This window comes from Octodon degus, unplaced genomic scaffold (assembly GCF_000260255.1).
Source record: "Octodon degus isolate 3935 unplaced genomic scaffold, OctDeg1.0 scaffold00079, whole genome shotgun sequence".
NCBI classification, from domain to species: domain Eukaryota; kingdom Metazoa; phylum Chordata; class Mammalia; order Rodentia; family Octodontidae; genus Octodon; species Octodon degus.
The window spans coordinates 4,154,280-4,167,019 of NW_004524655.1; the positions used below are offsets into that span (position 1 = coordinate 4,154,280).

The 12,740-nt window shown below is 47.6% G+C and overlaps 2 protein-coding genes across 2 annotated transcripts in view; one reads left to right on the plus strand and one right to left on the minus strand.

The window, feature by feature from the left end:
- Taok3 (TAO kinase 3) overlaps positions 1–3,901 on the minus strand; it is a 218,409-nt gene extending 214,508 nt beyond the window's left edge. Inside the window, exon 1 of the mRNA XM_004636228.2 lies at positions 3,616–3,901. The gene's annotated coding sequence lies outside the window, so the exon portion shown is untranslated. The remainder of the gene's footprint in view (positions 1–3,615) is intronic.
- Positions 3,902–7,590: 3,689 nt separating this feature from the next.
- Positions 7,591–12,740, plus strand: part of Suds3 (SDS3 homolog, SIN3A corepressor complex component) — a 36,842-nt gene continuing 31,692 nt past the window's right edge. The window contains exons 1-3 of the mRNA XM_004636236.2: positions 7,591–7,884; positions 9,598–9,664; positions 12,508–12,563. Coding sequence (XP_004636293.1) covers positions 7,743–7,884; positions 9,598–9,664; positions 12,508–12,563 — 265 coding nt within the window. The 5' untranslated portion in view covers positions 7,591–7,742. The remainder of the gene's footprint in view (positions 7,885–9,597; positions 9,665–12,507; positions 12,564–12,740) is intronic.

Here is a 12,740-nt window from a genome sequence, read left to right on the forward strand (position 1 = left end):
AAGAAAGAGAAAAAGAAAAACTTCTCACACAATTCCTACTCTCCTAGCTACCCTCTGCCCTGGAATAAAAACATTAGAGGCCCTTCCTGTTACTAAAAATCCTATTCCAATGAATCTCTCTTCGTCATCTTTGGATCAATATCATAATGTAATGTGGTGGAAATGACTGCTTTAGTAATCACTCATGGGAGTATCAGAGCACTTTCTTTTCTTACAAGGAAATAAATTTAATGTTTTGCCTTTGAAAATGATCATTTGCCCCAGTCAGAAATAAGCTAACAAAAAAAAAAAAAATGAGCTAACAAGACAGTGAAAGAATTTATCCACTCAAATATTTCTATTACTTTGCAGACTTATTGGTACTAGATTTCCAATTCTTCCATAATCATTTCATACATTTTATGCACTACATTAACATTGTCTCCTTCTAAATAACCTCATTTGTTATTGGTCTTATTTTTACTTGAATTTTACCTAACATTCAGAAAAAATAAATTTAATGTAAAAAATTACACTCAATGTTTTTTATAGTGTCTTGGTGGGGCGTGGTGGTGCCGGCCTGTAATCCCAGCACTCAGGAGGCAGAGGCAGGAAGACTATGGTGAGTTTCAGGCCAGCCTGGGCTATAAAGTAAGTTCAAGGTCAGCCTGAACTGCATACTGAGATGCTGCCCCCAAAAGACAAAAGACAAAAAACAAACAAAGAAACAAACACTAAAACCTTTGGGCTGGGACGATAGCTTGGCCATCTAAGCAGTGCCTGGCAAGCACAAGGTCTGGAGTCCTATCCCTGGTATGTCGTGCCTTGTGGGACAGAGTGGTGCACACCTATAATCCCAGAGCCCAGAAGGCTGAGTCAGGAGGATCACTACAAGTCCAAGCTGTGTAGCAAGATCCTGTACCAAATACATAAATAAAAACAAAACAACAACAAGAAACCTTCTTATGGTGTCTCATATTTTAAATGTTTGCTTTTGCTGTTCTGCTCATCTGCATAACTTCCATTTCATAGGAGAGGATTTCTATTAATGGAATTTTCATACTCATAGCAAGTTATACATTCTCTGAAACCATATAAGAAGTGTTCGACATCAAATAAAGTCAAATAAAGTCCCTAAACAGAGCAAAATGACTTCAGTGATTTTTGCCTTGGGTTTAATCGAGCAGATCTAGGGGTTGTGGGCATAGCTCCACTGTGGAGCACATGCCTAGCACGGAGGTGGCCCTGGTTAGGTCCTCAGCACCTGAAGAAATGGCTAGAACTAGGTAAGCCTGCACAGTACATCTCTGGGAAACAATACACCATTCCTTTCTCTCTATTAGTTGGAAGTGCCTGTTACTAAACACAGGCAAAACATTTCTAATAAGACACATACTAGGGCCCAGGAGCTGGCTCAGTAGAAGTGGCAAGCACAAGGGCCTGAGTTCAATCCCCAGTTCCGCAAAAAAAAAAAAAAAAAAAGACACATTCTAAACTGAAACAAAAGAGATACTTAAATAACCAAAATGATACACTAATTACATTCTCCCATTATTTTTCTAAAACCATGGCATTCTGAGTCTGCCTCTAAAAAGGACCTTGAAAAGGAGGTGCGGAAAAAGAACAGACACAGAGAAAAGATTTTAAGGATTCAAATAGAAAACTGGTTATAACCATACCAGCCCACGTGCATTTGAGACAATATATCAAGGGTAGTTGGGGCAGGATGAACATATGCTTCGTAATATGAATAAATACTTTGGTCATTAGCTTAATTTTCACATCTGTGAAAATTAGGGGTCTGCTTCCCAATTGTCCACTACTCTGGTGGCCCCCCTGCCACCTACTTCAGCATTTTAATAGCCACACACTTACCTCCTACCAAGACATACAATTTAGGGATAAATAGGCTTTCCTGACCCCTACTTTTGTCCTGGGAGTATACCCACAGCTCAGTCCTGGTAGTAGCTTTGGGGAATCTCACTGGAAAGTGCTATTAGTTTAGTGACTCCAATTTCTCTCTCTCTGTCTCTGTAGTCTGTCTTTTTCAAACAGGGCTCGGCTATGCAATTCAGTCTGGCCTTAACCTCACTATGTATCCTAGGCTGGCCTCAAACTCAGCAATCCGCCCGCCTCAGCCTCCCCAGCGCTGAGATCACAGGCGTGCTGTCACCGCGCCTGGCATCCAGCACAGTTCCTTAAAATCTGCACCATTTGACAGCGATGGGCTGCCAAATCTGAACAAGTTTCTTGACACTTGGTTGAGTTAAAACGAAACAAACAAAACAAATCAAAATTCCCCAAAGCAGCAGTCCAGGAAAATAAAAAGATGAAATAAACATCCTAATTAATCCAAAATGTGGGTCTCCGGAAGGAAGGATCCCTTTCCTTTCAATTTCTTGGCTTGGGCTAAAGAGAAACTCTCTCCAACTTTTTACCCAATCTTCTCCTCTAAGGTCAGGAATCCCCCACTTTCAAGGCATCCACACCAAACTCCAGGAACAGAATTAGAAGCCAGGACAACCCTCGATTTCTCCAGCTCGCTCGGCCAGCCCCTGCACCCGGTGGAACCGCGTCCCACTCCGGAGAAGTTTCCTTACATAATCCCGGCTCCGCAGAGTCCCCACCCTCCAGTTCTACCCTCGGGACGACCGCGGATTCCCTGGCCCTCGAGCAGCGCCCGGGTCCCCTCTTCTGTGCTGCTGGCCTTTCCCATTCACCTGACGCCACAACCCCGACTGCGCAGTCTTGGGGGTTTTGGAGGGGGCAGTTTTGGGGTTCCACAACTCAGCGGGCGCCCCCTCTCGCTCCTCCCTCCGCCAGCCCCGCACCGCGCAGGGGCGGGGGGCGCCCCCTCCTAGCCCCTCTCGGATCTCCTGCTGTCTCAAGCCTCTCTAGGGTCCTCTCTGTTACCCTGGCTTTTTGAGGGTCTCCTTTCCTGTACTAGCAGCATCGGTCCTCTGAGGGTCCCAACCGCATCTCTCCGTCCTCAGCCCTCCTGCCCCCCCGCCCCCCGCGTGACTGCACCGTCCTGGTCCCCCTGAGGTCCCCTCGCTCACTGTCTCCGAGCGGTCCTGGTCTCTCTCCAGGTCCCTCTCCTCTCCCTCGTCCCAGCTCTCCTCAGGGAGCCCTTCTCCTTCCCCCGCCGCCCGGGCTCCTCTTGGGGACCCTCCCCTTCCCCCGCTGTCCTGGTCCCTCGCGGGGTCCCTTCTGCTTAGCTCATTGTCTCGGTTCCTCTCGGGGTGCCCTCTTCTCACCCCGCTCTCCTAAGCCTTCTTGAGGTTCTTTCCCCACTTTCTGACCTGGCCCCTGCGCGGGCTCTCCAGTCTCTGGAGCCACCGTCCCGGACCCGCTCGAGTCCCCATCCCTCTGACTCAGTCTCAGCCCCTCTCGGGATTTTCTCACTGCGCGGTCCTGTGCTCTCAGGGGCCCCCTTCTCGCCCCGCCGTCCCGGCCCCTCTCGGGGTCCCCTGCGTCCCCCGCCGTCCGAGTCCCTCTCGGGGTCTCCTCGACACAGTGCACACTGTCAGATCCGCTCCCGGAACTCCGCTCACTCGGCTCCTCCGCGACCTCACTCCGCCCAGGGTCCCCTCGCCGGGGCGCACGCTGTCAGCGCCCCGCGCCCCCGGCTCTCACCTCGGACCTGCTGTCACCACCTCCCGGCCCGGCGCCGCCGCTTCCTCTGTCCCACACTTGCTCGCGAGTCGCGCTCCCGCCGCGTGTTCCCCGACGGAGCCCTGGGTCGGGTCGCTGGGTGCTAGGTCCGGCTGCACGTAGCCTCTGTCCGCGGACTCCGAGTCTCGCTCCACTCTGCACTAAGGACCCCGCGTCCCGCGCCACACCGACCCTCCCGCGGCCACCGCCGCTGCTGTCCGAGGTGCGGCTCCCGCCAGGGGTGGCCAATCGCACCCGACTGCGCCGAACTGCTCCGCCCCACTCTTCTGGTCCGCCCGCCCCCTGCTCTGACCACGCCCCCATCTCTGCTCCTCCGATAGGCTCTCTACTGACCCTCCCTGATGGCGGTGTGCTGGGCCGAGGCCGGATATAGGCATTCGATTGGACATCTCTGGGAAGCCGAGAGGTCGATGGGGCCCGAGGATTGGCGGAGTTCTTAGTGGGCGGGATGTGGGGGCGGGGCTTCCCCCGGTGCGGAAGACCTCGCTACTTCACTGACTTCGGGGCCCGCCAGGGGTGCGGTCCGCGTTGTTTATGGAGCTCTGGGGTCGAAGTTCAGGGCACTCCTCTCCACGCCTTTACTCTTTTGGGAGACTCCCAGAGACCCCCCCACCCTAGGCAGGAGCTTTTGAGGGAGGAGGCTGCTCTTTCGCTGGACGTTAGTAATTCTCACCCTTCTAAGTAATTCTGCCATAAATTAATAGAACATTTATTCGCTTATGCCTCGGACATATTTCCTGGATCTCTGGCAGGGGAGTTGCCTTTTCTTCAGTTGTTCAACATGCGTCAGTTTAATACTGTTGGGGAAAATGACGTAGTAGGTGCATCCTCCGTACAGCTACACGTTCCACACGGACGAGGCGTACCTTAACAGGTTCAAGGACAAAAGCTAAATGCTCAAGCTTGTGGGCTTACGACAGCGTGCTCGGGGAACTCCTGTTAGCGTCAACAGGGTTAGCCTGTTACCCGTTACTGGTTTCAGGGATTCGGTGTGAAAGAATGGCCAAAGGTCACTGAGCTTTGACCCAAGCCCAGGCGGATAATCAGAGGCCCATCTTGACTCCAGCTGAAAGGTAGCTCCTGCTAGGGTTCGAATGCATCGCGTTACCGAGGGCCATGTATTGAATTTTTGTGACTTGGCTGTGTTATTAAATCCCCAATGCAAACTGAAAACTGCTTTGCAGTCCTCGAAAGTCTTCTAAGTTTATGGACCTCGAAAATACAGTATTTTATTTATTTATTTATTTATTTTGGTGGAACCGGGGATTGAACTCAGGCCCTTGCGCTTGCCAGGGAAGTGCTTATTCCGCTGAGCCATTTCCCCGGCCCAATACAGCATTTTATGAAGACATTACTTGATTTCACGAACATCATTCCTATTTAAAAAATCTCTTACTGATGAAACCTGTGTATACATTTTTCCTGTTTAAAAAATTGTATCCATGTCAATAAATCCAAAAAAGTGTACCCCATTCCAATTACGATGCTGCAGCATTTTAAGTTTCAGTGGTAAGGAATATAGAAGTGCCCAGAAGATGCAAAAAGTCCTCATAACAGTCCTGGGTGGCCGGGACTAGGGTTCAAGTTCATTTCCTGGATCTGAAGGAGTCATCTCAGTAGTAGTATGCCCGAGTACTGTTTTGGGACAAGATGTAGAGAAAGCTGCTGACACTTTTGAGGGATCCTGATTCTTACAAACCTGAAGAGGCTGTTTCAAATATTAATTATAAAGATGAGTAAGAGTAATGCCATGAGATAACTTTTTCTTAAAGCATGTTTCTCCTTTTATTAGCTTAGAGGTCATCCTGTCTTCTGAATACAAAAGATGAAGATAATTTTCACTACATAAGTGAGAAATTAATTTGTCTGTATTACACATAAACAATGTATGACCATTAAGATTTTTAAATGTATTTGGTACAGAGTCTCACTGAGCATCTCGGACTCAGTGATCTTCCTGTTTTCAGGCTCCCCAGTGCCAGGATTACAGGCATGTGCCCCCATGCATTTCTCGGTGGCTGGCTCAGGATGACCAGAGGCTGGCCAGTGCAGCGTGTGGTGCTGGGAATTGAACCCCAGTCTCTGTGTTTGACTAAGCAGGTGCTTAGCCCGCTGAGCTATCTCGCCGGCCCTGCATGACCATTAAGAGCTGCTGTTTACAATAAAAAATGAAAAGACAAAACCCAAGTATCTTGAAGCTACTTAGCAATGAAAATTTTTTGGATTTATTATATTAATGAACTATGATGTCTAAAATGTCATTGCTTCTTTGCGTTATGAATATTGCTACTGATAAACGAGTTGCTCAATGCAGTTGATTACAAATAATTTCGATGTGACTCAACTGCACAAAAATAGAAAATGATTTCATCTTTTGGATAGGAGACAGTTTTGAAATCTTAAACATAGATGGCAGATGTACAGTGAGCCCTGAGAGTCTTTTTATTTAGAAGAAACTTCAGAAGATCTCTGAACTCTTGCTAAGATATTGTAGCATTCCCTTGTGCAAATTCTTGCATTTTTGTTGGGAGGAAATTACTCTTACAAAGAGCCAATATTTTAATTAAAAGAAGATAGCAAATAAGAAACGTCAAAACAACTTGGATGAGAATAAGGTTTTTCATTTTTAGAAGACTCCTTGGGGGCCAATTTCAAGATAAATTCGATCACGAAGGCTCTGAGAATCAGAGAATGTTTTTTTTTTTTTTTTTCACCTTGGCTTCCACATCTGTGTTCTGTTTTACTGCTTCTATGGGAAGGCCAGTGTAGCAGAGTCAGATTATTTTGCACAAGACATTAAACACCTCTGGGTCCCTTGCCTTAATTTTTTTTTTTTTCCACATACAACTCAATAGCACTGTTCTCCGAGAAAGGGACATCCTAAATTGGTTAAGCAAAGTTTACAACACTGTGACCCTTTTGTATTCAGAGGGAATCACAACTTCGTGGAGATACTCAGCTTTCTTGTTTTTTGAGTTTTAGCCAGATTTCTTACTGTAGGCAAATGCTTCATTTGCTGACAGCAAGCTTTTGGATTAAGCAAAATTGTTAAAAATTTATTTTAAAAGAAATATGGGGCAGTTGCTCTGTCGAAGCCCTTAGTATAGAAATCTGAACTGTGTAGACTGTAAGGTACCTTTTTTTAAAAAAGGCAAATGAGGGGCTGGGGAGATGGCTCAGTGGAGTAAGTGCTTCCCAGGCAAGTGCAAGGGCTGAGTTCAATCCCCGGTTCTGAAAAAAGAAAAGAAAAGAAAAGAAAAGAAAAAGGCAAATGACAGGTCTTTTGAAATCTGTAAAATCTTGACCTCATCTTGTCCAGTAAACCTTCCAAACAGAAGAAGGGCTTCCCAAGGAGTGGGAAATACGGTTTTGTTGACCTTAACATGGTGTATCAGTAGCTTGGTGTTTCAGATCTTAACAAAGGTCCAATTAGTCAGGGAGGAGCCAAGATTCCTCTTTTTCTGCATCTTCACGCACACTCTGGCTGTCTGGGTTTCCTGACCTATTAAGCCGACCACACAAGTCATTCAATCGCTTAAATTATGGAGATCAGTCCCACCTGCCAAGGGCGCTGCCAATTCCCCTACCAGCCCCGCCCCTCAGGTCGCCAAAGGTCCTTGTTCTAGTTTTGGCCCTGGGCGCCGCCTGGCGGTTATTTCGGAACTGTCTTCTGAGGTTCGGGGTCCTGACCACAGCCTGGGCTGTCCAAACTTTTGCCTAACTCCAGAGAACCACCCTCCCCGCCCCCCTCCCCGACCCCCAGCTTCTCCTCACCCTCACCCACTGAAGGTAGTAAGATGTTGATGAAGGGTCTAGGGACCTGGAGAAAGGAGAGCCTTTTCTCTCTCAAGGATGGCTTGGTCAGGCAGTCGCCGGGCATCTCGCGACCCGGAAGTCGCCCTCGTCGTGAGGCCCCCGTTGCCGAGCGCGGGCGCGGGGGGCGGAGCTCGGAGCGGCCAGGAAAGGGGTCGCTGTGGCTCCGGCTCCTGGAGTTGCGGGGCTTCCTCGGGCTCCACTAGGAGGAGTTCAGGTCCCTAGCGCGTGTGGCTACGGTCCTGGGGACAGAGTCAGCTGCGCTGGGAGGCGACATGAGTGCTGCGGGGCTGCTGGCTCCAGCCCCGGCCCCGACTGGAGCGCCGCCGGCCCCGGAATACTACCCTGAGGAGGACGAGGAGCTGGAGAGCGCCGAGGACGACGAGCGCAGCTGTCGGGGCCGAGAGTCGGACGAGGGTGAGGCCTCGGGCTCGCCGGGCTGTCCCGACGGGAGAGGCATGCCTGGGGAGGGGGTGGGGCCGCGCGGGAGGGGGCGGGGCGACCGGGGGCTTGGGGCCGGCTGGGGGCGGCATGCGGGAGCGGGCTCCCCTCGGCCGCCGCGCGCCGGGGGGAACAGCTCGGGGTGCCGTCTGCAGCGGTGTGGGGACGGCGAGGCGCAAGCGTCGTCAGCTGGAGATCTCTTAAGACTGCGTCGCGTCCCCGGCCGTCTGTGGTTGACGCTGGGGTCTCCATGAGCAGGCATGGGAAAGTCGTTGAGTGCGTTGGTTGAACAGCACTCCTGTTGTGATTTTTTTTTTTTATTTATTTAACTTTTTTATTACTGAGAGGATCAGAGCGAAGCCCAGTTTGGCTTTCTCGCTCCCCCTTCTCTTTCTCTGAAATGCATAAGTCGGCTCTACTTCGCGTGGTGCAGTGCATGACTGAGGAGAGAGCCGGTTGGGGAAAAGCAGCAGCTAGGTGTTCGGCTCCGTCTCTTAGCCCCGCGGCGCTCGAGACCGTGAGCCTTCCAGCCTCGGTTCCCTCTGCTGCCGTAGAGCGCCGGCCGCGCCTACTTCCTGGGATAAGTTGAGGATTGAATGAACGGTGCGTCAAGCCTTTGGCCTGGTGCTCCGCGTTTTCCTCACCGGGGAAACGGACACAGAGGAAGTAGGGATTCGACTCACGGTGCCTAGAAACTGTGTTTTCACTCCCGCGCTCCTTACGTTGTCAGTACTGCCTCTCAGGTTCTTGTTTTGGAAACTGGGGGCTTTGCGTTTTACAACCCTTGGTAAGTGTGAGCAACATCGTTTTGGAGGGATCGAGGAAGGAGTTGGCTCGAGGACAAGGAAGGTGAAATACGAAAGGGCAGAGGGGAAGAAAGGATACAGAGACCATTATACGGGTGGAGTGATTTAGCACAGAGTAGGGCCAGAAGGCTGGAGCTAGACCAGTGCTCTGGGGTGATGAATATTTTATCTCAGCCTCCCAGGTTCTAAGAGATGTGGCGCTAGCACCTGGCAGGACCTCAGTGGCATTCCCTTCCTTTGCGGGAGGAAGGAGGATTTGTGGAAAACTGCTTCTGCAGCAGCTTTTCAGAAGGCACCTGCCTATGTGGGACACAAAGTTGATGCTAGCTGCATTTGGCCTAACTACACTGAAGAGGAGACACTTGCATTGCCTTTAAGGGCCACGAGGAGGAGTGGTGAAATCAAAATTGATATTTTTTGTCTGCAAGTAGTGTTCTGTGGGAGGACGGTTGCAAGTAATACACTTCAGTCGTTTGGTGCTTGCAAGAAAAGTGTTTCAAATGACCGGAAAGACTTTCTTTTGACCATTGTGCCTTTCACTTGCTTTTAGTTGCAACTCTGAAAAATTTTCAGCTTGTTAGAATTCACCTGTCGTTGGAGACTCCTTTTTTATTGTGTGTATCAGAGCCAGCTTGTATCAGTGAGTAGGCTTGACTGCCTGCTCTGCCCAGTCTTGGTGCCCACAGCTGTGTCCTCGTTGGTTAACGTGACTATTTCTATCCTGTAATAACTATTTAATATTTTTCCACTGGTACTTTCATGTAGGACTGCACTGAATAGAAATTCACTTTATGGAAGTTTATTAAGTACTTACCCCATGTAAGGTGATACGAAGTCTGGGAATTACAATTTTGATTACTCCTTCTTCCCTAATTTTACTTAGACACTGAGGATGCTAGTGAAACTGACCTGGCAAAGCATGATGAAGATTATGTAGAAATGAAGGAACAGTGAGTATGATTTTTGTGTTTATTTTCTGGTACATAGAATTGACAAAATCTTTATGGTGACTGTGTGTATTGTGACTATGTTTTGATCATAATGCCTCCAGTGCCTGTGTGTGCAAACCTTATCCCCCACTACCTTTTTTTAATTTGTATTACTGGGAAATTGATCCCAGGGACCACTGAGCTATGGCCCCTGCTCTTCTGGCTTTTTGTTCTGTTTTCAAGACAAGGTCTTGCTAAGTTGCCCAGGCTGGCGTCTTCCATCCTGGCCAGCCCTGTCCTTACTCCCCTTTAAGTTAGTCTCATCTAATCAGTGTTCGTGACTCTTGAGTTGAGGCTAGGAAGAACCTTGTTGGAAAAGATCACAAATGAGGGAGCGAGAAAGACCATGAAGATCTTTTAGTAGGTTTTTATTTTAGAAAGTGAAAACCAGGGTAAGGGAGGATAAATGGTGCTGCGAATCAGTTGACTTGTCAGATAGGTGTGGCGGCCTGAGCCTGATTCCTTCCTGCACAGTGTGCCAGTGCTCAGAGCTCCAGGGTTGGAGAGCCCGCAGGCCACACTTTCAGGTCTTGAGACAGCTACAGCCAGACCACCTAGAGAAACAAAGCCCCATTCTTTTCCCTCCCTCTCTCCCTCCCTTTTTCTTGATCTTTATATGTTGCTCAGGCTGTTGTGAACCCTAGCTTTCTGCCTCTGCCTCCCTAGTGCTGTAGCTGGGACACAGGTGCTTGCCACTGCCCCCCACCCCATTTTTAATCACCCAATTAGAAGATAGTAGAAGTTTAGTATTTATTGAGTGCATTTTGAGGATCTTGAGTTGACCTTTTAAAGTCTTTTAATCTAGATGATCCACATTCTCTCCCTTCTAGGTGCTAGTAACAAATGTTTATGGCCATCCTGTGGATTCTGTCATCCTTGTCAAGCTTTGAAGCCCAAAGGGAGTAATTTAGTTAAGTCTGACCAGTGACTTACAGTAATGAAGGATTACTTACAGTAATTCATGGGATCTGTCTTACAGTTTCACCCCTAAAACTGTGCTTCATTTTTATCTTTGCAAATGTTTTATTGATTCACCTTGACCCATTTAAGATAAATTCTCACATACCCATGCTTTTCCCTAGACATGACCCCAGTGAGTCTGAGAAGTTGTTTTATCTCTTCTTCCATTGTCATTTGTCCCATTTGAAGACACAGTAGAAGGAAATGACCAGCACCCTTTCCTCAGCTGCACTTGTGTCAGCTATATTGGAGCAATTAGAAGACTCTTATATCTAGGGCACACTGGACAGTGTTCTTTCAGGTTACAAATCCTGCTTTATTTTTGGTACCAGGGACTGAACCCAGAGTGTTCACACTGAGCTATATCTCAAGCCTTTTTTGGGGGTGTGTGTGTGTGTGTGTGTTTAGTATAGGGTTTACAGGGTCTCACTACCTAGATCGGACTCAGTGATTCTCCTATTTTCAGCCTCCCAAGCTCTGGGATTATAGGTGTGCACTACCACACCCAGTCGCTGTCTCAGTGTGCCCTAGGTGTGGGACAGTGCAGGCTGTTTAATCCGCTGAGCTATCTGGCTGGCCCTCCTTTTTTTTTTTTCCTCCCCAGACAAGGTCTCCCTAAGTTGTCCAAGCTGGGCATGAATTTGTGTTCCTCATGCCTCAGCCTGCCTGGTGCTGAGAACACAGGCTGTTTTGGCACTGAGAAATTGTGAGCGTTTTCAGATAAAACCCCAAATATTGTGGGAATGTGATCTGCTTAGAGTAAATGCACCATTTCAATATGGACTTGCTGTTGTCTAATTGCTAATTTGTAATCTATCAAAAGATGAATGGATAAACAAATGTGTATTTATATTTAATGCAATATTAATCTGTCATAGAGAAGGATAAATTTGAGTCATCTGCAGGAAAATGGATGCACCTTGAGGCCATAATGTTAAGTGAAATAAATCAGACAAGCTTAAGTATTGCATGAATTTCTCTTACATGAGAAACCCAAGATATCAATAATTAAAAAAAAGAAAATGGAGAGAGAGAGATCTTTTGCAGATGGAAAAGGTATCTAAAGGCAAGAAAGGGGGAGGGAGAAGGGAAGGAGAATAAAACTAAATAAATAAGACCCACATTGTGTTGTGGTGAGTATGTGTATTTGCTCTACTAGGTGGATATAAGCACGTACTGCAAATGTGTACTAATAAAATAATGTGCCAGGTCTTTTGCTTTATGTGTTCTCTGTGTTTGTATCTAGCTGGGGCTGCAAATGAAGGTTCCGTTTTAATTTTTGTTTCTGTATTGCTACTGTTTTTCTGATCCTGAAAGTGATATGAAGATTTATCGACTTAATGCTAATTCAGTTGTGCTCTTGGTATGGAAAGACATGCTGAGGGCATAATCTTACTCCCTTAGAATTTATAGTCTAATTGAAGTGAAATGAGAGTGGTGATCATTGTTAGTATACTATTAAATCCAGAAATATTTGTACATCGTCAACTGATTTTCTGAAGGTGGGGTTAACACAGAAGAACCTAGGAAATCAGGATATATTTCAAGAATATGCAACCCTTGTCCTTTCTTGTTTTTGAGATGAGAGTTCACTATGCTGGTCCCCAACTTGTGGGCTCAAGTGATTCTCCTGCCTCCGCCTCCCAAGTAGCTTGGACTTGCAGACGTGCACCACTGCGCCTGGTTCCTTGTCCTGTTCTGACCTTGTTTACCTAGTACATTGTAAACTTCTCTTCCTTGAACGCTGATGATGTTCCCATAGCAGACCAAGTGATTCTTGTGTAGAGGGATTTTAGAGTTGAGGACTGGTACTTTCATCTTTCACTGTGGCTTTTCTTTTATAGGATGTATCAGGACAAACTGGCTTCACTCAAGAGGCAGCTACAACAACTGCAGGAAGGTTAGTGTATAATTGATTCTTCCATTTCTAAATATTTCTTTTTTTGTTTTGGTGGTACAGGGGATTAAACTTGGTACTTTGCCCTTGGCAGGCAGGTGCTTATGCTATTGAGCTATCTCCCCAGCCCTTTAAATATTTCTTAATGTTAACCTATGAAACTATGCATTGTACTTTTCT